At 41.8% G+C, this 24,770-nt stretch overlaps 3 protein-coding genes and 2 non-coding genes across 5 annotated transcripts in view; 2 read left to right on the top strand and 3 right to left on the bottom strand.

Annotated features, from left to right (window-relative positions):
* Window positions 1-488: 488 nt before the first annotated feature.
* On the top strand, window positions 489-1,613 carry Gpr1 (G protein-coupled receptor 1). The gene has a single exon (XM_027396053.2). The coding sequence runs from the start codon at window positions 489-491 to the stop codon at window positions 1,611-1,613; it is 1,125 nt and encodes a 374-aa protein (XP_027251854.1).
* A 2,881-nt stretch (window positions 1,614-4,494) lies between these two features.
* Eef1b2 (eukaryotic translation elongation factor 1 beta 2) lies at window positions 4,495-7,367 on the bottom strand. Its single transcript, XM_027397054.2, has 6 exons — window positions 7,009-7,367; window positions 6,421-6,543; window positions 5,689-5,815; window positions 5,337-5,403; window positions 4,804-4,929; window positions 4,495-4,702 (listed from the first exon to the last, which is right to left on the bottom strand). Exons 1-6 carry the CDS (start codon window positions 7,086-7,088, stop codon window positions 4,548-4,550), a joined length of 678 nt encoding a protein of 225 aa, XP_027252855.1. The 5' UTR covers window positions 7,089-7,367; the 3' UTR covers window positions 4,495-4,547.
* On the bottom strand, window positions 5,051-5,182 carry LOC113833632. Its single transcript, XR_003481737.1, has one exon. It is a non-coding gene; the product is annotated as a small nucleolar RNA SNORA41 (small nucleolar RNA).
* Window positions 5,484-5,562, bottom strand: LOC113833631. The gene has a single exon (XR_003481736.1). It is a non-coding gene; the product is annotated as a small nucleolar RNA SNORD51 (small nucleolar RNA).
* Window positions 7,368-7,594: 227 nt separating the features above from the next.
* Ndufs1 (NADH:ubiquinone oxidoreductase core subunit S1) overlaps window positions 7,595-24,770 on the top strand; it is a 32,142-nt gene continuing 14,966 nt past the window's right edge. Inside the window, exons 1-10 of the mRNA XM_027397052.2 lie at window positions 7,595-7,752; window positions 12,096-12,161; window positions 13,074-13,165; window positions 14,170-14,277; window positions 17,054-17,130; window positions 18,733-18,814; window positions 18,904-19,034; window positions 19,478-19,663; window positions 22,492-22,626; window positions 23,423-23,537. Coding sequence (XP_027252853.1) covers window positions 12,101-12,161; window positions 13,074-13,165; window positions 14,170-14,277; window positions 17,054-17,130; window positions 18,733-18,814; window positions 18,904-19,034; window positions 19,478-19,663; window positions 22,492-22,626; window positions 23,423-23,537 — 987 coding nt within the window. The 5' untranslated portion in view covers window positions 7,595-7,752; window positions 12,096-12,100. The remainder of the gene's footprint in view (window positions 7,753-12,095; window positions 12,162-13,073; window positions 13,166-14,169; window positions 14,278-17,053; window positions 17,131-18,732; window positions 18,815-18,903; window positions 19,035-19,477; window positions 19,664-22,491; window positions 22,627-23,422; window positions 23,538-24,770) is intronic.

The raw sequence follows: 24,770 nt of genomic DNA, 5'->3' as shown, positions 1-24,770 counted from the left end.
CTTACTAGTGTCATGGAAATGGAAGGATCCAGAAAGCTGTTGTTCTCGGACTAGAGCTTTAGAAGTCAGGGCTGCAATTACAAAGCTGGAACTTTCCACTGTGTAAGTAGCAATCTGGTTTCCTTTGCATCCGCTGTAAAATAATGCATACCGGGAGCCTAATAAATGCTTGCTGAATGTCAAGATTCTCTTAATGCACTGTAAGTATTAGGACAGAGGACTTGACCTATAGAGTGGATCATTTTAACTTAGCAATTACTGAGTCACAAATGAACTCTCAAAAGCTTTGAGAGCAGAATCAGGGAAACAGGGACATGGCCATCTTTGGTATAAACACAGCCCTTCGGAAAAATAAACCACGTCCTAATCATAAATTGAAGTACTTTTGTGTTTATGTTCTTTGTTCACCAAACTTTCTTCTTTAAGCTTTTTCCCACCTTTAAAATTTGCTTCAACAGATTTCCTTACTCTCCACCTACAAGGTCATCATGGAAATCTCAAAGGAAACGGTATTTGATGAGTATGAGAACTATTCCTATACCTTGGACTATTACTCCCCGGAGTCTGACTTGGAGGAGGACATGCACCTGGGAATTCTTCACTGGATATCCCTGATGTTATATGTCCTAGCATTTGTCCTGGGAATTCCAGGAAACGCCATTGTCATTTGGTTCATGGGCTTCAAGTGGAAGAAGACAGTCTCTACTCTTTGGTTCCTCAATCTGGCCATTGCAGATTTCATTTTTGTTCTCTTCCTGCCCCTGTATGTCTCCTATGTGGCGTTGAGTTTCCACTGGCCCTTTGGCCTGTGGCTGTGCAAGGCTAATTCTTTCATTGCCCTGCTGAACATGTTTTCTAGTGTTTTCTTCCTGACAGTGATCAGCCTAGACCACTATTTCCGTTTGATCCATCCTGTCTTGTCTCATCGGCACCGAACCCTAAAGAACTCACTGGTCGTTGCTGTATTTGTGTGGCTTTTGGCTTCTCTGCTTGGAGGTCCTAACCTGTACTTCCGGGACACTCTGGAGGTCAATAACCACATTATTTGTTATAACAATTTCCAGGACCCCGACCTCACCTTGATGAGACATCACGTTCTAACCTGGGTGAAGTTCCTTTTTGGCTACCTCTTCCCTTTGCTGACAATGAGCTTCTGCTACTTGTGTCTCATCTTCAAGGTGAAGAAGCGAAACATTCCAATGTCTAGTAAGCAGTTTTGGACAATCCTCTGTGTGGTCATTGCCTTCATGGTCTGCTGGACTCCTTATCACCTGTTTAGCATTTGGGAACTCACCATGTACCACAACAGCTCTTTCCAGCACGTGCTGCAGGGTGGACTCCCTCTCTCTACCGGCTTGGCATTCCTCAATAGCTGCTTGAACCCCATCCTTTACGTTCTAATTAGCAAGAAGTTCCAAACTCACTTCCGGGCCTCTACTGCTGAGATACTAAAGCATTCACTGTGGGAAGTCAGCTGCCATGGCACAGCCAGTGAACAGATCAGGAGCGCTGAAACCAAGAGCCTGTCTTCCCTAGAAACAGCCCAATTGAGTACCCTGTTCCCAGAAATCAGTGTGGAGTCGCCCTGTGAGCCTAATAACAAATCCTTTTAGATGAAGCTTCGTCCTGATCTAAATTGACTGACTATATTTTTGTTGTTTTTGTTCAGTGTATTGGCCTTATATTTTTGTATGCGTATAAAATGTAGGATTTCTTCCTTGCCATTTAAACGCTGCATATTTCTGGCTGCCCTCTGGTGGCGATTGTGGTACTGACAACCTATGACTTTCCTCCCACTGTTTTAGCCTCCGTCCATTGATGTACTGCAATGTATCTCTCAGATTAAATAAATCTTCTTTATAATGCATACCACATTACGTTAATCATCTTGGAAAAATATCAGGCTCATTTTTGTTTGCTTTTGGGTCGTTTTGTGCGTGTATGCATGTTCATATGTGTGCAGGTGCTCATGTGTGCAAACAGTGATAAATAAACCTAGATTGTTGCTCCTCACGAGCCTCCCACCTAATTTTTCTTGAGACAGGGTCTTTCACTTGCCCAGAGCTCACCAAGTAAGCTAAGATGGCTAGCCAGCAAGTCCCAGAGATCTGCCTGTCTCACCTCCCCAACACTGCGACTGAGTGCATGTCACCACCATGCCAGGCTTTTTGTGTGTTGCTCTTTAAGAACTAGGGCATCTCCCCAGCTCCCTAATCATCACCTTTTCAGTTACTAAGAAAGGAGAAAATTAACAAAAATCTTTGTCTGGGATAGAGTTTCACTATGTATCCTAGACTGACCTCAAGTTCCAATAAACAAATTGAATATATATATTGGGGGGGTTCGAGACAGGGTTTCTGTGTGGCTTTGGAGGCTGTCCTGGAACTAGCTCTTGTAGACTAGGCTGGTCTCGAACTCACACCTGCCTGTGTGACCCACCTGCCTGTGCATCCCAAATGCTGGGACTAAAGGAGTGCGCCACCACTGCCCAGCTGAATATACATATATTTTAACAGCATAATACATATATATTCAACTTTAATAATTTATAAATTAAGCTATCAATTGTTTATATTGGTTTAAAACTTCCATTCCTGTTAACTGTTTAATAAATTTCCCCAAAATCTAATTGTTTAAAGCAACAATTTCTTGTTGGTATAGTTAAATTCTGAGGTTCTGGAAAACCAACAAGACAGAGGGTGATTTGACTCTGCTTCCTATGTCTGTCTGGAGCCTCAGATGGGTAATAATGCAAGTGGCCTAGCCTGGAATAGTTGGGACGAGTTAATCAACTGTACTTGCTCTCACGTCTACACTTCTCAGTCCAAAAGCTGCAAGGGGCAAGTGCTCCACCACCGAACCTCATCCTCAGGCCTGTTAAAGGTTATGAATGTCACTCACAGCCTTGTTTCCACAATATCCAACTGGTCAAAGCAAGACTAGGCTGGCTCAGAATCAGAGGGGACAGACCTCTTGAAGCGTGTCTACAATTTTGTGTTCAGTTTTAGTTTTTTAGAACATCGTGGTTATGGAAAATTCCGGCTGTATACAAGTGTGTAGATTACTATAAACAATAGAAACACATTTCCCAGGTGATATAGAGGCTGGTCCGAACTCAGTACTTCAAAGAACATGCATCGCCAGCATAGTTCCATCTTTTGGTCTTTTGTTTACGTGGACACCAGTATAAGATGAATAAAATATACCTTTACGTCAGTGTTCTGCAGAATCCTCAAGCACTATGAATTTCCAGAAGAGCAAGTGCGCCCTCTGCCGACCCTCATGGTTCTGACATTGCCTTCCTCTGGCTCTCGTCGTTTAGACACTGCCCTCTGCTGGCCATTATGATCCTGAAAAAAATCTTCCCACTATTTCAGGCCGCATCTGTTGTCTTTTCCTCAGCGAATGTTTTATTAAATAAATCTTTACAGGAAGCTTCCCTCACTAGATTGATAGCAAGAGTACTGGCTGGTTGAGCGAAATAACCCTGGATTATTTATCCTTCTGAATTCTATCTACAAAATACAGCAAGCTTTAAAGACACAACATCCAAACTGTAAAAACAATAGTAACTACATTTGGTATTTAACATGAAGCCAAAATGGCTGATGTGTTCAATGGTGTACTTCCAGGGCAGTACAATCCCTAGCATCAGATCACACTTCTAACAATAGGCCCATCCTCTGTAGCTGAATGAATACGTGACATTTGTAAATGGACGTTATGACTCACCTCCTCTGGTACAGTGGCATAGAAAAGGGAAGGAGGGAGCTAGAGATTGCTCAGCAATTAGGAATATTTGACAACCTGGGCACCAACACCTACATAGTCGCTAACACCCATCTGTAACTCCAGTTCCAAGGGACCCAATAACCTTTTATGAATTCCCCAGGCAGGCATTCATGTGGCACATACATTAACACTGATGAAGAAAATACTTCTGTGACTGAGTGCTGTGCATGTCAAGGTCAGAGGAGCACTTTCCAAAGTCTGCATTCTACTTCCCACCCAGGTTCTAGGGACCGAACCCAAGCGGTAAATGTGTGTTATGAGTACCCTTACTGGCTGAACCATCTTACTGGCCAAAAGTCAATTTTTCAAAAAAGCAATCTTGAAGACGTCTGTTCACAATAGACCATATTCATCAGCACCATGTGTTGCTGCTGACAGCCACAGAATTTTATCAACAAAGGCTACAAAATTAACTATAATTGCTAAATGTTTAATAACACATCAGTTGTTTTTTTTTAATGTGTGTAGTCATATGGTATGTGAAAAACACATTGGCTAAAATACAACTTCTAGGAGTCAGTCCTCTTCCTTGTGGGTCCTGAGGGTTAAACTCTGGCTGGTCAATCAAGCATGGCCAAGTGGGCTTGACCTGGTGCTTTATCTGTCTTTCCAGCCAAGTTTTCATTACTTAGGAATTACATAGCCACTGAATCCTTTCCCCCAAATGAAGACACACACACCACCATTTCTCACAATAGAATGTAGAGTCAAGGGTTGTTTGAGATTTTATTCAAGTGCACTGACCAAGGATGGTTTTAAATTTTGTTAAAAGCAGCCACATCCATGGACTGCACGTAGTCCTCAAAGGCAGTAATCTGCTCCTCTAGCATATCTGTTCCAACTTTGTCATCTTCAACTACACACTGGATCTGAAGCTTTTTAATTCCATATCCCACCGGAACCAACTTGGCTAAAAAAAGAACAAGGGAAAAAAGTTAGGAAATTCTTATTGATGGGAAAACATTGAAAATGTACATGAATTTCAACTTCAAAACCCATCAGTAAACTTACAAGAGCCCCACACCAAGCCATCTGCTTGAATGCTTCTGACACACTCCTCTAATTTTGTCATGTCTGTCTCATCATCCCAAGGCTTCACATCTAGTAAGATGGAAGACTTGGCAACAACCGCAGGCTCTAAAAAAGATTAAGAAATGCATTATACTTAAGCACTCTACTAAACACCTTTACCGTAGGCCAAATCTCAACTTGTTTCAAAACAGACATCTTCTTGCTGAAAAAACATACAGAATTTACCTTGTGTCTGTCACGCATATTCCTCTTTCAATTTGGCTAAGAAAGAGGCATTAAATTGTGTAACAGTTTCTTTCCCACAGAGGAATGCTACAGCTGCTATCATATGAACAGTTGTAGACCAGTAGCTGTGGATGTTCCATAAGGAAAGATGTTTATTGAAGACTCTTAAAAATACCGACCCATTCAATGAAACTGGAAAAAAAACCACTTTAGGGTCAAGCTTTGGAAAAGACCACCACTCACATTATTATTTACCAATGAAGGTAAACAACTGTAAAATTACCTACTTTTAGCTTTCTTTGATTCATACTGTGCAAGGCGCTCTTCTCGGAGCCTCTTTGCTTCTTCGCTTTCCTGTATAGGAAACAAAAATTTCACAAAGTTGGTTATCTTCTGCTTAAACACAGTGACAGGGTCATTACAAAAAAAGAGACCAGATTTATCAGAAAAAAGCAAATCCATCAGGAGCTCAGCCGAAAGATGGTGATTTGATTTTATTCATCATATACCCAGTGATATCTTTTTAAAGGCAGATAACAAAGCAAAGCCAGGGGTCAACTCCAGGGAGTGACTACACAGCTATACTTATACTACACTTACGCTGCCTTATCAACATACTCTATATGAGGTCAGCCATACCTCCTCATCATCTGATCCGAAGAGATCAATGTCATCATCATCTTTAGCATCCGCAGTTCCACTTCCTGTGGTGTCTTCCACACTGGCAGGGCCATACTTGCCCAGAGATTTCTTCACTCCTGGCAGGCTTGAAAACAAACATTCTACCAATATTAGGTCGGGTGTCATATTCTTTTCTGGGCAAAACACACAACCTTTCTTTCCCAGTAACACTCAATCTCTTCTATTCTGGTTATTTATCCTTTAGCACAAACAATCCCAGGTAAAGATGTTATGTGTCTAGCTCTTCCTCCAACAAACATTAGTACCACGGGAGACATCATACTCAATACTCACTATGGTTTAACTCTTTCAGAATGAACATCTCTGTTTGGGATTTCATTAAGTATGCTCACTTCCATTCTTAGTTAACTGGAGTCCACTTCCCCAAACTCTCCACCCTTGCTTGCTGGTAGTTTCAGAAGAATGGCCAGGGACTGAATGAATGAGCTACCCTCTCACCCCAGCGATGGCCCCCCCAGGTCCAAGCATACTGGCAGAGAGGTGTGGGGTAAAGTTGAATTGCTGTTGTCCATGTTCTACCTGTTCCGTGAGAAAACGGAGGGCTTCAGTCTCTTGGCCTTTTAAGGTCACAAAGAAATTCAGCTTACCCAAGCCCAACAAAGCTAAGTAACTTAACCTAGGTCCTAGTTTACCATGTGAAAACCCAGGTGGCACCAAGACATTTTTTACCTGGCTTTCTCTTTCTCGTAAGACTTGATGTGGTTATACCAGCGCAGAGCATGACACAGGTCAGCGGGCGGAGGACCAGAGACGGCTTCAAAGACGGCCACATCTGCTTGCGATGGCACGTACCTGCCGGTGACACAAAAAACAAAGTGCACACACCTCTTAAAGAAAAGACACGAACACCAGCTAGTATAGGACAAGCTCTACACCCGTCAGACTAACTAGTGGGAACTACTGCAGGGCTAACAAGTTGCTTTAGTTGCTTTTAACTATAAAGTGCACCGAACACGTGTTCGAATCTCCACAAACCAACAGCATCTGCCACGTATCTGGACAGACCTCAAAAGCTACCATCTGCCATCGGGCCAGCCACCAAACCAGGTTTAGATTTCCTAACTCGGCGGAGACGCGGAAGAACTTGGTTGAACGCGGCCACGCGGCCACCAAGCCTGTTTCAATGATTCCGCTTGCAGCCCCTGCCGGGAGGTCCTGCTCCGGCAGCATCCGGGCCCCGGGAGACCCAGGCTCGGCTCCCACCCCCCCCTTCCTCCCGCCGAGCCCGCGCCACGTGGCCCCGGCCTCCAGACTCACCCCTCGATGTAGCTCTTGTCCGCCAGGTAATCATTGAGCACCTGGAGGCCCGCGGGGGTTTTCAGGTCTCCGAAACCCATGGCGTCGGTTGGATCCCGGAGGCCGGCAGCAGCAGGGAGGGAGAGGGAGAGACAGAGAGAGAGAGAGAGAGCGCCAGAAGCCCGCGGCCGGCGCTAAGGGAAAAAGGGCCCGGGCCGGCCGGAAAAGTCCTTATATAGAGACGGAGGCGTTTCCCTCCACTGCACCGGCTAGAGGTTAAAGGTCAAAGGACATTCCTAGTCTCGTCCCTCCACGTAAAGCCGGGACTTGGGAATCAAACGGCCCACAGGTTGTCCGCGGGCTTTTCCTTGGGACCGGAGAGAAATTAATAAAAGAGGCATTTTAAAAGGCCTACCTACAAGGATTCCGAAACTAAGGGAAACGCCCCCCGAAGAGCCGGAGTTGAGCGAAAGCGCTCGGCCTCAAGGCCTCAGCTACTTCCGGCGGAACTGCGGGTCCAAGTCGTCCCCTCCGCTTCCTCCCGACTCTCGCTCGGGTTGCCGGAAATTGCCGAACAAGTCCAAAGAGGGGGAAAAAAAAAAAAAAATTGTCGAGCCTGGGTTTTTCGTCCCTCTTGGCTCTCCGTCCTCCAGTTCCTGTGACGGAGTTAGCCGGGGCCGCCATATTGACTTAGCGGCCCGGTATTGAGGGGTCAGAGAGATCCGGACCAGTCCGCGGAGCAGCCTAGTGGGCTCCGGAGAAAAGGTGAGGGCGTGTTTAGGTGGGAAGGCTGAAGGGCTTCAAGCCGGGTTCCATTTCTTGGCAGCATTGTATCCTTTAGGTCAGAGAAGTCATTCCCCTCTTGTCCTTGACTGGGTACCGCCTCCCGCCCCGCCACCGCGGGAACCCGGGAGAACCGGCCGGTGAAGCAGAGGGAGGAAGAGGAGCAGACCTTTGGGAACTCGGGCTTGCGAGCTGCTTTCTCTGCAGGGGAAAGCAGGAGGTGGCCTTGACAGGAGACCGGCTCATGCCCCAGTGTCACGAAGGACTTAAACCTTAGGCATCATTGGTTAGTTGCTGTCTTGCAGCTGTCCACACTACTGTTTGTTTTTGTCTAGTTCATTGACCATGTTGGGTAGTAATTTATTTATTCTACTGACGGGGAAATCTCCCCACAACTTTTTAAAAGTTAGCCGGGGCTGGTTAGCTAAGCGGTTTTTCAAGTACCTTGCAGAGAGGATCCGAATTCGGTTCTCAGTGTCCAGTTCAGAAGACTCACAACTGCCTGTCACTGTGCCCTAGGAGGTTGCCACCCTCTTCTAGATTGTGAGCACCTGCACTTACATGAGCCCCACACAGACATGCACATGCACACATAAGTTTTAAAAAAAATGAATCTTAAAAAGTTTGCTCGGGGCCCAGCCGCAAATCAGGAAGCTGCAGTGTCTTCAAGGTCTTGAGATACAAAGTCAAACTGAATTGTAAACATTAGGTTTCGTTTTTCCTGGGGGGGGTTTCTTTTCTTTTCTTTCACTGAGTTTTGCATTAAATGGAGTGTTCTGAGCTAGAGCATCAGCAACTTTTAGAAAGTTGTTTGTCTAAGTCACAGCCAAGATATGGGCCAGGTGCGGTGGTGCTTGTCTATAATCCCGGCACTGGGGAGGCCGAGACAGAGGATTGAACCCAGGACTTTATGCTAGGTAAGGACTCTACTAACTGAACTACATCCCTAGCTTGAGTAGCTATTTTTGTTCCTGTTTGGAATACATTCCAGGGCTGGCAAGGTGCTTGCTGTCATGCCTGACAACCTGAGTTCAATTCCTAGAACCCACACGTGAAAGGAGAGAGCTGACTCCCAAAAGTTGTTCTTTGGCTTTCATCTGCACGAGCCCCACCGCAGTTAATGTATGCTAGCACACACAAAGTAAATAAATGAATGTAAAAAGCAGCAACAAGAAACATATACCAATCTGGATGTCGTGGTTCATGTTTATAATCCTGGTGCTTTTTGGGAAGTGGAGATCTGAAGTTTAGGAGTCCCAAGTTGATCCTTGTCTTCATAGCAAATTTGAGGTCATTCTGAGGTTTATGAGATCTGTCTCAAAAATCAAATACCACCAAAGCAAAACACCACAACAAAACAAACTGTATGCTGTATAAACCAGGTTATCCTCGAACTGTCTATGTAGGTTTTATATCATGTAGCTCAGGCTGACATCAAATGCTTCAAGTTCCCCAGTGCTGGGATTATGGCCATGGGCCACCACGCTGGCCCCATCAGTACTTTTTGCTAATGGAGTATGTACTGCTCATCCTGGAATTTGGTGACTTGTTTTTGTAAGGGTACTGTGCCAGAAAATGGGAATAGTCAGATTTCTTGTCAAGGAACTTAAAGTCTAGTAGCTACCAAAATTCTCCAGGAACTTAGTTTTGGGGGCTTGTTTGTTTATTTGTGTTTGGGATACAGCCCAGTGTAGGCTGAAGAAGTGGTCCTCCACTAAAGCTACATGCTTAGCCCAAGTTTAGTAAATAGAACAGTAAAATAAATGTATGGTGTGATGTTCGTAAAGAAAAGGACCACAAGCGAAGAGCACTTTACATCTGATTGTCAATGCCCATTGAAGTTGAAGTCAGTTTTTATTGCAATTTTTTCTTTGTTTTTATTATTGGTAATTACTGACCTTGGTATTGTAGATCTGCTTTCTAGATAAACAAACAATAACTGATTTACCAGAAATTATTTACAGACACCAGACTTGATGTCTTCAAATTCAGTATTGAAAATTGTAATTACTGTTATTAAGGAATTAAGTGAAATGAGTTGTAAATTAATGAATTTTTAATTATAGGTCATCTGTGATAACTATAGGCTTTAGAGTTTAGGATTCTATTTCATCTGGAATGGTAGTGCCTTTAATCTCTGCACTTAAGAGGCAAAGGCCTGTGGATGAATCTCTCTCTGTGGGATTCAGGCCAGCCTGGTCTCTGTATAGCCAAAAGCCACGTGTGGTAGCACATGCCAATAGGGTATGTTGAAGAGGTAGAGGCAGAAGGACATGAATTCAAGATTAGCTGGAGAGGTGGCTCAGTGGTTAAGAATCCTGGCTGTTCTTCTAGAGAACCTTGTTTGATTCCTAAAAACTATATGACTGGTTGTAATTCCAGTTCCAGGGGATCTGACACCCAGTCATGGCCTCTCTGGGCATCAAGCATGCACATAGTGAACAGACATACATACAGGTAAAATATAATACACTTACACTTAATTTTTTTAATTAAAAAAAAGAAAAAATTTTAGTTTTTGTACTATTTTCTATTACTTCTGCTACTGCTATTGAAACTTTTTTACTCATTTTTTAATGTTGATACTTTCTAATCACATAATTTTTTTCCTTTAAAAGGAAAAAACAAACACAACAAACTAGTCATCTTGTACATACATCCCTGTAATAACAGCAGTTTGGAGATAAAGGCAGGAGGATCAGGAGTTTAAGGTCAGCCTGAGCTACATGAGATCCCGTCACCAAAACTAAACAAAAACCAACTGACTAAACAAAACTTAAAAATTCCAAAAGAAAAATTATGATATTAGAGGCTGTGCTGCAGTTTTATGTCAACTTGATGCAAGCTGAAGTCATTTGAAAGGAGGGAAGAGCCTCAACTAAAAAAATGCTTCCACACCTGGAAGTGGTAGCACATACCATTAATCCCACCATGACTCAGGAGGCAGAGACAGGTAGATCTCTGAGTTTAAGGCCAGCCTGCTCTACAGAGTGAGTTCTAAAACAGCCAGGGCTACATACAGAAACCCTATCTCAAAAAACAAAAATAACAAAAAAAATAATTTATATTTTCTTTTCTGTATATGAATGTTTTGCCTTCATGTATGCATGTGCCCTGTGTATGCTGGTGCATGCAGAGATCAGAGGAAGACATGAGTAACTGCAGTTATGGATGGCTGTGTACCACCATGTGGGTGCTGGGAATTGAAGCCAAGTCCTCTGCAAGAGCAATGAGTGCTTTAAACTGCTGAGCCTCTCCAGTCACCTTTCTGTTTTTTGAGATAGGATCTCAACAAGTTATCCAGGCTGACATTGAACTCACTCATGGTCTAGGCAGGCCTGGAAATGTGATCCTGCTGTCTTGGTGTCCCAAGTAACTGAGATTATAGTCCTGTAACACCAGGTCCAATGGAGGACCATTGCTGTAAAGCTTATTTTTATGAGCTCTTGGGAATTGGTACTGAAGTGGGAGATTCCATGAGGTCGTGATACATTCAGGATATAAGCTTAATACAGGCAAATTCCAGGTCTGTGAGATAAACTTACTACTCGGTGTAAAACAATGGTCCTTAAGGTATTTTATTTATTTTAAATAGCTGGTAATTTTTTGTTTTGGGGGTTTTTGTTTGTTTGGTTGGTTTGGTTTTTGGAGACAGGCATTCTCTGTGACTTTGGAGACTGTCCTGGAACTAGCTCCTGTAGACCAGGCTGGTCTCGAACTCACAGAGATCCACCTGCCTCTGCCTCCCAAGTGCTGGGACTAAAGGTGATAGTTATTTTTGCAATTTATTTTACTTTATTCTTAGCTCTTTTTCTTTTAAGATAGTGTTTCCTGTATCTCTCCCTGACTTCAAACTTGCTATGTAGCAAAAGATGACCTTAAACTTCTGATCCTCCCAGATTCTGGGATTACAGACATGTAAGCCAATTTATGTTGTGCTGTGGTTATAGTTTAGGACTTCCTGAATGCTAGGCAAGCACTCTTGTGTGTTGTATACCAACCAAGCTGTATTCTAAGCCCTCACCACTTCCTTCTGATTATAACAAAACTGCCCTTTGCATCACAAAGCCCAAATTTACACTGGAGATGTAGTTCAGTTGTAAAGCACTTATCTAGATGAGGAGGACCCAAAGTCTACTGTATGCTAACTGCTTTTTAGCTATGTGACATTGTATAAGCTAATGTCTCTGAGACTGAATGTTGTATATACAATTTGAGAGAAAACGTCAGGACTTCTGAAGATTCTCTTAGAATAATGTATATGAATACCAGATGTTTTATAATTATGAATTATAACTATAATTCATCTTTATTTTATTTTTTAGCCAACATGTTAAGGATACCTGTAAAAAGGGCCATAATAGCCCTTTCTAAGTCTGCTAAAGGATATGGTAAGTTCTTTTGTTTGTTTGTTTGTTTTTTTTATTTTATTTTATTTATTATGTATACAGTCTTCTGCCTGCATGCCAGCAGAGGGCACCAGATCTCATTCAAGGTGGTTGTGAGCCACCATGTGATTGTCAGGAATTGAACTCAGGACCTCTAGAAGAACAGTCAGTGCTCTTAACTGCTGAGCCATATATATATATATATGTTCATGAGTATTAGACTTACCTTTGTCAGTTCCATGGTCTATCAGATATTTTTGAGCCCATAATTTACATTAAATAAGAGTAGAAACAATTGACCCAAGTTGACAAAAAAATTTTCAAAATAAACAAAAAACACATAATAGAAAATACTAGAAACTACATTCTGTTTCAAAACCAAAAACAGTGGTCATTTGGTTTTGATAAAGCAATATTAAAGTCTCATCTTTTTGGGTGAGGGGTTCGAGACAGGGTTTCTCTGTGTAGCTTTGGAGCCTATCCTGGCACTCGCTCTGTAGACCAGGCTGGCCTTAAACTCACAAAGATCTCCCAAGTGATGGGATTAAAGGCATGTGCCACCAAGGCCTTAAAGTCTCATCTTAAACTACTATTAAAAATAGATGTCTAAGCCCTGGTGTTGGTGGCACACATGTTTAATCCTAGCACTCAGAAGGCAGAGGCAGGTATTGAGTTCCCCACCAGCCAGGGTTACCTGGAAAAAGGGCCTTGTTAGGCTTTTCTAAGTCTAAAGATATATGTTTGATAGAATTGAATTGAAAAACTTTTTGTGCTGCTTTAGTACTTTTAGAAGTTTGCATCTTGAGGAAGAGGACTAGCAAAAATGAAAATTTTTATGCATGGTTAATCCAGTAGCTTCTGCTGTAATGAGTTAAGCTCTGTTAATTTGTTTTTCATTTTTGTTTTGATGATCAGTTCGAACAACTGCCACAGCAGCAAGTAACTTGATTGAAGTATTTGTTGATGGTCAGTCTGTCATGGTGGAACCAGGAACTACTGTCTTGCAGGTATGCATATGTTGTAATTATTTTTGTGACGGTATGTTCTCTGATTTTTGTTCAAAAATTATTTACTTCATACTGTTTAGTTTAAAAACAAAGCAAAACATTCAGTAGCAGGCAGTGGTGGGGCACACCGTTAATCCCACCATTTGAGAGGCAGAGGTAGGAGGATTTCTAAGAGTCTGAGGCCATCCTGGTCTACAGAGCGAGTTCCAAGAGGGCCAGAGCTGTACAGAGGAACCCTGTCTCAAAAAAACAAAAAAAAAAACCAAAAAACAAAAGGGAAGTCCAGGCATGAAGCCACTGGGACAGTTTGACCGGGAAGCTTGTGGACAATGGCTCAAAGCAGATAATGGGAGAAAAGACTTCACCACAGACTGTGGGTACTTTACCTAATTTCTTACACATAAAATGAGGAAACTTTGAGGATGCTTGTGTCCTTTGAGGCAGCTTCAGAGCTGACGGTTTGGGAATCAAAGTAAAGAGTGAAATCTCTTCAGGAACATATGGAGTAGTGGGTGAAAGTAGAGGTATTTAGGGATGTTAGTAATAAAGGACCCCACCCCACTCACACCCACCTTCTGTTTCAGTGAGGACAAGCACAAAGTCAGGGTCTTTTTTTAAATATTTAATTTATTAATTTATTTATTATGTACAGTGTTTTGTCTACATGTACACTTGCATTCCAGAAGACAGTACCAGATCTCATTATCGATGGTTGTGAGCCACCATGTGGTTGCTGGGAATTGAACTCAGGACCTCTGGAAGAGCAGTCAGTGCTCTTAACCTCAGAGCCATCTCTCCAACCCAAGCGAAGATTTTTGTTTGTTTTTTGAAACAGAGTTTCTCTATGTAACAGTCCTAGCTTTCCTGGCACTCACTCTGTAGACCAGGTTGGCCTCAAACTCACAGAGATCTGCCTGCCTTTGCCTCCAAAGTTCTGGGATTAAAGGTATGAGCCACCACTGCCCAGCTGTGAAGATCTTCTAATGCAAAGTTTTGTCTTCTAGGCTTGCGAGAAGGTTGGCATTCAGATCCCTCGGTTCTGTTACCATGAAAGGTTGTCTGTTGCTGGGAACTGCAGGATGTGCCTGGTGGAAATTGAGAAAGCTCCAAAGGTACATGATGCCTGGAATTCCATATCATGCAATAGGAGGGAGAAAACTTTAAATCTTGCAGCAAACTTTTCTGTAACATCAATACTATTATAAATTCAATGTTTTTTTGTATATAGATGATTCATTTCAAAGTGAAATACATTGATGGAAGTGTTGTATAAACATTAAGGCCATATAACAAGTCTAGGAATTCAAGGTGGTTTTGGTTTTGGTTTTTGGTTTTGTTTGTTTGTTTGTTTTTTATTTTGTTTTTTGCTTTTTAGAGACAGGGTTTCTCTGTGTAGCCCTGGCTGCCCTAGAACTCACTCTGTAGGCCATGCTGGTCTCGAACTCACAGAGATCTGCCTGCCTCTGCCTCCTGAGTGCTGGGATTAAAGACATGCCCCGCAGCTGCCATGAGGCCTCCAGGTATGAGTATGTTAAGACTCATGGTGCAGATGTAGCATGTGGAAGTGCTTATTCTGTGCCGTTTTCACTTGGCCAAGTTGTAGAGAAGTTGACTTTAGTTATGTAAATGCACTTTGGTGTATACAGCTGTAAGTCAGCAATGCCTCAAATGAAAACAAGGCTGGGGTGTGTGTGAGTGTGTGTGTGCACGTGCGCTCGCAAAAGGACAACTTCACGTGTCATTCCTCAGGGATCCTCCGTCTTGTTTTTAGACAGGTTTCTCTGGTTAGGATAAAGCGGTAAGCCCCAGGGATGTGCTTGTCTTTGCCTCCCCAATGCTGAGGCACCACTATGCCCAGCTTTTTTTATATTGGTTTTAGGGATCAAACTTAAATTCCTAACACAGCAAGCACTTTACTGACCAAGCTAGCTCCTTAAATCCTAGGACTCTTTTCTTGGTTTTTGTTACTGTTGTTCTTTGTTTGTTTGCTTTTTTAATTTAAAAGATAAGTATTCATTTAATTAGTAGGAAATGAGGTCTGGGGTACGTGTCTTGATGCACATGTGGAAGCCAGAGAACAGTTTACAGGAGTCTGAATCTTTCTACCGTGTGGGTCCTGGGGATTGAACTCTCAGGTCACCAAGTATGAAAGTGCCTTTACTCACTGAGCCGTCTCACTGATCCTTGGTTTCATTTTTTTGAGACAAAGTCTCTCTACATAGTTCAGGATGACCTCAAATTTAATATCTAGCACACGCTAATGTTAAACTATTTTTAAAATTTTATTATATTTAGTGTATATATTTGTGTGCTTGCTTTCATGCATGCCTGAGTGTATATTATATGCATACTGCTGCACATGTACATCTGTCAAGCTTGGCAGCAAGTGCCATTACCCACTAGTCTCCTCAATGCTAATATAGACATGAGCTGCCATGCCTTTTTTTAATCATGTATGTGCGCATGATATGTATGCATGTGACATGAAATGTGGAGATTAGGGGACAACTTGTCAGATCACCCTTCTCTTTTATGTAGGTGCCAGGGTTGACATAGTAAGTAACTTTACACACTGAGCCATCTTGTCTACCTGTTCCTGGTTTTTGAGGCACAGAAATGGTGATCAGGATGGGTGTGATAGTGCACACCTTTAATACCAGCACACAGGGCAGAGGCGGGCAGACCTGCCAGTGGGAACCTAGCCTGATCTACATAGTGAGTTCCAGGTCAGCCGGACTACACAGTAAGACCCTGTCTTTACATTTTTTTAAGTAAGAACAAATTAAAGACAGACAGACAGACCAGGAAAAAGTTTAAAAAGTAAGAGCCAAGCATAATGGTGCACACCTTTAATCCCAGCACTTAGAAGGCAGAGGTAGTTGAATCTCTGAGTTTGAGGACAGCCTGGTCTACATAGAGAGCCAGGTGGAGAAACCCTATCTCAAAAAAAAAAAAAAAGAAAAGAAAAAGAAAAAAATGATTTGAGGGCATGATAAAATGCTGCTTTGACTAATAAAAAATCCTTAAGGACTACTAATATATCTTAGCCTCTTTGGGGTTGCTATAACAAAATATCCAAGACTGGATACTTTATGAAGAGGTTTATTTAGCTCATAGTTTTGGAGTCTGAAAGCCCCAAATCAAGCAACTACATTTGGTAGACATGTGATTGTTGTATAATATGACAGAAGGAAAAGCAAGAGGGCCCACCCCCCTTATTTGGCAATAACCCACTTCTCGTGAGAGCTAATCTACTCTAAGACCTAGTCACTGAGATACCAGTATTACTCTCCCATGTCCCAGTTGCCTCCCACTTGACACTGCTTCTCATAAGTCTTTGTAGATTGGGGACAAACCATAGCAATGCCTTATTTATTTTTTAAGATTAACATGAAGGGGACTGGGTGGTGGTGGTAGGTGGACCTCTGTGACTTCGAGGCCAGCCTGGTTTATAAAGCAATTTCCAGGACAGCCAAGGTTGTTACACAGAGAAACCCTGTCTCAGGGGGGAAAAAATAACATGAAGGTTCAGATTATCTTATGGTTATAAAAATACCTGGAAAAAAAGTTTGTTGTCTTTTAGAGAAGGTCCCACTATAAATAAAACCCTGGCTAGACTTGGCTAGCCTCACACTTACAGCCTCTACCTCTTGAGTGCTGAGGTTATAGGCATACACCACTATACCTAGCTGAAAACTAAAATCTATTTTGAAAAATAAATCTCTGCTTTTTTTTTTTTTTTTTTTTTTTAGTCTTTGAGACAGATCTCAGGCTATCATGCAACTCATTGTATGTCCCAGGGTTTTGTTTACTTTTTAATGTTTTGTATGTAGCATTGCTTATGACTACAAATAAATACAAATATGGATTTCTCCATTGAAATTCTAGGTTGTAGCTGCTTGTGCTATGCCTGTTATGAAGGGCTGGAATATCCTGACTAACTCGGAAAAATCTAAGAAAGCCAGGTATGTTGTTACTGCTGTAGAATTGTCAGGAGGTATTTATGCCTCCCATAGATGAGGGATTTAGTGTCAGCCTTTGGAGAACAGCAGAAATGAGTACACAGTAGAGGAGGTCAGCTCAAGTAGTCAAGATACTGCTTGGAATAGTGTCAGCGTTGAAAATTCACCTCGTGATGAGTAGTACCCAGGGCTTGCTGAGCTGAGTTCATGATACATTGGCTCTGGTGCTCAGTGTGTTTCTGAAGCTTGTGGTAAAGCTATAGAACTGATACAGGTGAGTGCTTTGCCATAGTGCTGTATGTAATTCCAGCCCCATCTTCATTTTAAATTAATGTTGAAGCTGGGTGGTGGTGTTGCACATGTTTAATCCCAGCACTTGGGAGGCAGAAGCAGGCAGATCTCTGTGATTTCGACTCCAGCCTGGTCTGCAGAGCAATACAGAGAAACCCTGTCTCAAAAAACAACAACAACAAAATTAATGTTGATATTTTCTGAGAACCTTTCAGTAATTTCAACAGAATTTGTTTTGGAGATGCTCTCATGTAGCACAGGATGGTCTCACACTCATGAGGCTGAAGGTGACCTTGAGAGTCTGGTTCCCCTTCCTTAGTACCAGGATTACAGGCATAGGACACCATGCCTCAGTAATGCAGTAGTGGAGTTGAATTCAAGGCTCCATGCATGCTAGGTGATCATTCTACCAGTTAAGCTACACCCTACCCCTAGCGATGTTTGAGAGTTCTGTATTGTTAAAAGTCATCATTTAAAAAAATACATAGCTGGGCCGTTGTGGCGCTCGCCTTTAATCCCAGCATTCGGGAGGCAGAGGCAGGCGGATCTCTGTGAGTTCGAGGCCAGCCTAGTCTACAAGAGCTAGCTAGTTCCAGGACAGCCTCCAAAGCCACAGAGAAACCCTGTCTTGAAAAAAAAAAAAGTAAAAAAAAAACATTTATTTTATTTTCTGTGCATTGGTATCTTGCCTGTATGCATGTCTGTATAAGGGTGCCAGATCCCCTGGAACTGGAGTTACGGACAGTTGTGAGCTGCCATGTAGGTGCTGGGAATTGAACTTGGATCCTCTGAAAGAGCAACCACTGCTCTTAATCACTGAGCCATCTCTCCAGCCCAAAAGTCATAATTTTAAAATATGAGCATAATAGCACATGCCTATAGTTTCAGCAATTGGGAGATTGATGCTACATGGGCTACATAGCAAGACCCTGTCTTTAAAAAAATAAAAAATGCTGATGATGGTGGCATATACCTGTATTTCCATCATTTGGAAGGTATAGGCAGGAAAATCAGAATGCAAGGACATCCTTGACTACATTGTGAGTTGGAGGCCAGTCTCAAATAAGTGAATAAACAAAGCCCTGAAAGTCAATTTCTTAGGATCAGTATTTTAGTTGAAACTCTATGAACATGTTCAAACTGTGTTTAATACTAGCTGAATACTAGTATGGTACCATGTCTGGAAGTCAATGTAAAATTTACGCTAACTGTAAAAAAATACCTTTGAAGGTTATGGAGGTAGTCTAAAGGAAAGGTCGCCATTTTTTAGTGGTAGCTGCTTACGTTACTTTATATATTCAATTTTTCATACAGAGAAGGTGTGATGGAGTTCTTATTAGCAAATCACCCATTGGACTGTCCTATTTGTGACCAGGGAGGTGAATGTGATCTGCAGGTATCTAGAACAATTCTGTTAATCTTTTTGATTGATTCATTTTAATTTCATTAGCAGCATTAGATTGACTGTCTCGTAATCTACTTAAGGACCAGTCCATGATGTTTGGAAGCGATAGGAGCCGGTTTCTAGAGGGGAAACGTGCTGTGGAGGACAAGAACATTGGACCATTGGTAAAGACTATCATGACTAGATGTATACAGTGTACTCGATGCATCAGGTAATGTTTCTCTTCAGGAATATCACTGGGTACTAACTTATTTTCATTGAATAATAACACTTGAAATGATAGCCATTATTTAGTGGGGAAAGTTAGATTTTGTTTTTCTTGTTTTGGGTGTTTTTTTTTTCATATATTTTGATGAAAGAACTATGATATTTGCTTTCAATTAATGCCTATTTCAGTTAAATTTAAAACTTTAATTTTGGTATTAATTATGTGATAACTTACTGAACTGTATATACATGATTTGTACAGTTTTCCATTTGTGTGTTATACTTTAGTTACAGAAAAACATTAATTTTTATTTGCTGACTATGCTTATCATTAAAAATGTGCTAATGCCTTTTTAATGTTTTGGAAGTCATTGTCTTTGTGATTATGAATAGGAAAGGAAATGCTGTTTGTTGAACTCAACCATTTGATAAATTGTTATTTTTTAGGTTTGCAAGTGAGATTGCAGGAGTAGATGATTTGGGCACAACGGGCAGAGGAAATGACATGCAAGTTGGCACATACATTGAAAAAATGTTCATGTCTGAATTGTCTGGGAATATCATTGATATCTGCCCTGTAGGTGCCCTAACCTCTAAGCCTTATGCCTTTACTGCCCGACCTTGGGAAACAAGGTATTTATCTTTGCATTTTGATCAACTTGTTTTTACAAGATCTTTGTGTGTGTGTGTGTGTGTGTGTGTGTGTGTGTGTGTGTGTGTGTGTGTGTGTGTGACAGATGTTGTTCAGGTGCCCACAAATGTGTGTGCAAATATATTTGGAAGCTGGAAGACAATGTTTGGTGTCATCTGCAGATCAGATACATTGTCCACTTTCTTTGAGACAGGGTCCTTTGTTGACCTATAATCACCAATTAGGCTAGAGTGACTGGCTAGAGATCCTTCTGTCTGCTTCCCCAGCACTGGGACTCTAAGCGTGTACCATCATACCCAGCATTTTTACATGCACTGTGAGGATAGAACTCAGGTCATTGTACTTGGTGTAGGCCATGGCTTTACAGATTGAGCCATACTCCTAGCCCTGATTATTTGTTTTACATTTTTATTTAGTGTGTGCCTGTGCGCGTGTTCATACACAGGTGGATGCATGCCAGTGTGCACATGAGAAGGACAACTTTTGGAAATTAGTAAAGGAAGGTCTCTTATTTCTTCCATTATACTGCATATGCCAGACCTGCCGGCCTATAAACTTTTGGCCAGTTTCCTTTTGGCCTGCCATCTTACTGTAGGAATGCTGGGATTAGAAATGTGCACCACTTGACTCTTGGTGTGGGTTCTAGGGATCAGACTTGGGTCATCAGGTTTGCTCAGCAAGTGCTCTCTGAACCACTTTCCTGGACCTGTTTTTAAATTTTAGTTCACTACTTTTCTTTTTTGTTTTTTCCAGACAGGGTTTCTCTGTGGCTTTGGAGGCTGTCCTGGAACTAGCTCTTGTAGACCAGGCTGGTCTCCAACTCACAGAGATCCGCCTGCCTCTGCCTCCCGAGTGCTGGGATTAAAGGCATGCGCCACCACTGCCCAGCTTAGTTCACTACTTTTTATAAAATGTTCTGTGTCATTTTCTTCCTAAATTTTAATTTATTTTGGTCTACACTTTTGTTTGCTTTAAGGGAAAAAAAAATGTATTGCCAGAAGGTGGTGCCACATGACTTTAAATCCCAGCACTTGGGAGGCAGAGGCAGATGGATCTTTTTGAGTTTGAGGGCATCCTGGTATACAGAGCTAGTTCCAGGACAGCCAGGGCTACACAGAGAAATCTTGTCTGGAAAAAACAAAACAAAACAGACAAACAAAAATTTGTATGTGTATACATGTTTATATGTGGGGAGGAGGGTGTGTGTGTGGATGCCAGAGTTGGATGTCAGGTGACCTCTTTAATTTCTTATCACTGAACCAAGAACTTTTTGATCTGGCTATCCAGCCAGCCCTAGTGAGCCCCCAACCTCTGCCTCCATAGTGCTGAGTTTATAAGGCGTCACTGTCACACTCACCTTTTTATGTGGGTTTTGGACATTGGACATCAATCAGTTCTTTCTTTAAGCTTGTGTGGCCTGTACCTACTGATTGATCTGACCCAGTCCTATAAAAATGTTTTATTGGAAGATAACTAGTTAAATTGAAAGGTAGGACAAACCTCTACAAATTTAGAGTTGCTTTCTATGTAAGCTTAAAAAGAATTGCATGCTTATATGCCATGGTACTAGCCTTTAGTGAGGAGGGAGACAGGAGCGGCATCAAGCCAGACCATTACAGATTTGTTTGTTAGTTTGTTTTTTGTTTTGAGACAGGGTTGCTCTATGTAGCCCTGGCTGTCCTGGAATTTGTTATGTAGACCAGGGTGACCTTGAACTCACAGAAATACATTTTGCCTTCCAAGTGCTGGGATTGCATTTTGTGCCACTCACACCCAGCCATCACAGATTTTTTTAGGCTAGTTAGGTGTGGTTGTGCATGTGCACATGTGTGGAGACCAGATACTGACATCAGGTGTCTTGACTCTCCCGTCACTCAGTTTGCTGAGGCAGCATTTCTTGCTGAGCCTGAAGCTCTCTACCAGTTGTTGTCCGTACTCTGACCACCAGTTTTCCTGGTCCACCCACCCAGCCCTCCATCCTCCAGAGTGACAGACTGCCTTGCTCTCCTGTCTTTTATGCTAGGAATCTGAATTCTAGTCTTCATGCTTGCATAGCTAGCACTTCATCTACTAAAACATATTTCCAGTTCCACAATACAGTTGTTTTTAGATTTATTTTATTTTTTACCTTATGTATATGTGTGTGGGTCTGAGTTATGGATGAACCCTATGTACATGCAGGTGCCCGAAGAAGCCAGAGGAGGGCATTGAATCCTTTAAAATTGGAGTTGAGACAGTGGTGAGCTGCCATGTGGGTGCTGGGAACCAAACTCACGTTCTTTGCAAGAGCAACACTAAACCGTCTCTCCAGCCACACAGAGTAGTTTTTACTCATTAAAGTGTCTTACATTTTGATATGTAAGTGATAAAATGGTACTTGGGGGGAATTTTTTTGTTGTTGTTGGTTTTGTTGAGCTTTGTTTCTGCTCTCTGGAATGGTTGATTTGTTGGTATCTGACTATAACAGCCCAGAATTAATTAATTGTATTCCTTACCAGTTGGCTTGTCAATGTGTTCAAAATATGGAGGTGCTTATCTTTATTGCTATTCATCCGAGTTGCACTATTTTTAGATTTAGAAAAGGAGGTGGGTTTGGAAGTGTATGTCTGTAATCCCAGTACTTGGGTTGCAGAGGCTGCACCATCAGTTCAAAATCACTTATTACCTACAGCATTTGAGGCCAGCCTCAAATGAGCGTATCAAAATACCAAAAACAAAACAAAACAACCCACTGATTGGGACATGATTAAGTAACAGAAGCTCTTGTTACTCCTAGAATCAGCATATTAAATTATGTTTATTTTCTTAGAAAGACAGAGTCCATTGACGTAATGGATGCAGTGGGGAGTAACATTGTGGTTAGCACGAGGACAGGAGAGGTAATGAGGATTTTGCCACGAATGCATGAAGATATTAATGAAGAATGGATCTCTGATAAAACCAGGTACTGTCTTTCCTAGTTTTTTACCTTGATATAAAAATTTATAGTTTTCTTTTAGACTTATTTTACATATATGGATGTCTGTGTACTACAGTGCTGTGGACAGTGTGAGCCTCCATCTGGGTGCTGGGAACTGAACTCAGTTCCTAACCACATAGCCATCTCTCCAGCCCTTATGGTCATTTCTAATGTGCAAAATGATATAAACTATTGAAAAATGTGAATTTTTATAAAAAGAACGGAGGGAATCAACATTAATAGTTACAAATGCTGGGCATAGTGGCACAAGCTTGTGGTCATAGGTACTTGGAGCTGAAACAGAAGGATCTGAGGTTCATGGCCAACCTGGGAGACTTAGATCTTGCTTCAAAATAAAGATTCAAAGGGGACTGGAGATGTACCTTAGCTGTAGGACACTTGCCTAAGAGAGTCAAGGCCCTGGTCTTCATCACCAGTGCTTGGGGAAATGAAGGAATAAAGGGAGAGCCCCCACCCAAGACAGCATCTCTCTGTGTAGCCTGTCTGTCCTGGAACTCTTTCTGTAGACCAGGCTTGCCTTGAACTTACTGAGGTCCATCTGCCTCTTCCTCCCAAGTGCTGGGATTAAAGGCGTGCCCCACCATGCCCAGCTAAGGTAGATCTGTCTATTGCCACCATGACTGCCTTAGGTATTTATTATTCTGTTTGACACTTTAGGTAATCTTCTATTTAAATAACATTTTTTTAACAGTTTTTAAACTTGAAAATTATAGTTGCTCCTTATCAATATTCTATAAAATATGTGATTTCTTTTATCTAGATTTGCCTATGATGGACTAAAACGTCAAAGACTGACTGAGCCGATGGTCAGAAATGAAAAGGGGCTTTTAACTTATACCTCCTGGGAAGATGCACTCTCTCGTGTAGCTGAAATGGTAAAAAATTGAAATATAGGATAAATAGTGTGTCATTTCCAAGAAACAACTTGGCCATGAAGGCAGGACATATCTTTCTCTTTCATCCTTTTTTTGTTTTTAATTTATTTACTATGTATATAATGTTTTTATCTGCGTGTATGTATGTATGAATGCCAGAAGAGGGCATTGGATCTCATGGTTGTGAGTCATCATGTGGTTGCTGGAGATTGAACTCAGGACCTCTGGAAGAGCAATCAGTGCTGTTAACATTTGAGCCATCTCTTCAGTCCTTTTTATTGTTTTAGACAGGGGTTTCATTATGTAGCTCCAGCTGATCAGGCTGGCCTTAAACGCAGAGATCTACTTGTCTCTGCCTTCTGAGTACTTGGGTTAAAGGCATGTACTACCATTCTTTTCTCCTTTCTTGCCAAGATTATAATTTGTCTCTATATGACATTTTTGAAAGCTGTGTCTCAGATATACTAGATACATTTTAGACTATAACCAGTAAATCACTGACATATGTCTAACTCCACCTTGTTATGCTAGAGAAATAGTCATAATTACTGTTCTACTGGGACTGATACCAGAAAAAACATGAAAGGGGTCCAGGGTGCCTAATCAAAACTACCGTATCAAGATACCTTCCTAAAGAAAGTGATTCAGGAACAAAGCCTGAAAATGAACGTGAGCTTGCCAGAGCGAAGGTGGATCGGTCAGGTTTAACTCACTTGTACTGAGTGTGCTTAACATGTGCAAAGCCCTGGGTTTAGTGCCCAGCAGCCAATAAAAGGGAAAAGAATAGGCATGATGAAAGACAGTGTAGAGAAAGAGCAAAAGCCTAGGTGGAGTTGCAGATATTTTAGGAGAGGCTGTGTTTAATTAAGGTAACTCTAATTCCATGATTTTCATTCTCCAGAGCTCATATTGAAGCTCCTTTGTTCTGAAGGTAGCATGCACAGCATCCTACCAGGCTAGAGTTACTTGCCTTGGTCCATATACACCACGGCTGTTTCTCTTTTCTAGACTGAATGAGCAGTGGAGAGCTTTTTAGTCACATGTGGGTTACTGTTTTTCTGCTTTGCAGATTGTTCAATATATATTAGTGATGCACTTGGCAAAGAAAATGTGTGATTTGGTTTTTTATTTGTTTGTTTGTTTGTTTGTTTGTTTTGAATTTCAAGACAGGGTTTTTCTGTGTAATAGTGCTAGCTGTCCTAGAACTTCCTCTGTAGACCAGGCTGGCCTTGA

Source organism: Cricetulus griseus, chromosome 2 (genome assembly GCF_003668045.3).
Source record: "Cricetulus griseus strain 17A/GY chromosome 2, alternate assembly CriGri-PICRH-1.0, whole genome shotgun sequence".
Classification (NCBI taxonomy): domain Eukaryota; kingdom Metazoa; phylum Chordata; class Mammalia; order Rodentia; family Cricetidae; genus Cricetulus; species Cricetulus griseus.
This window is presented reverse-complemented; position numbering and strand designations above follow the sequence as displayed.

Coding starts and splice junctions, on each gene's coding strand:
- Eef1b2 (XM_027397054.2), bottom strand. CDS start 7,088: ATGGGTTTCGGAGACCTGAAAACCCCCGCGGGCCTCCAGGTGCTCAAT. Junction 4,930..5,336: donor TGAATCAAAGAAAGCTAAAA/GTAGGTAATTTT, acceptor AATCTTTTTTAG/AGCCTGCGGTTGTTGCCAAG. Junction 4,703..4,803: donor TGGCTTGGTGTGGGGCTCTT/GTAAGTTTACTG, acceptor TTCTTTTTTTAG/CCAAGTTGGTTCCGGTGGGA.
- Gpr1 (XM_027396053.2), top strand. CDS start 489: ATGGAAATCTCAAAGGAAACGGTATTTGATGAGTATGAGAACTATTCC.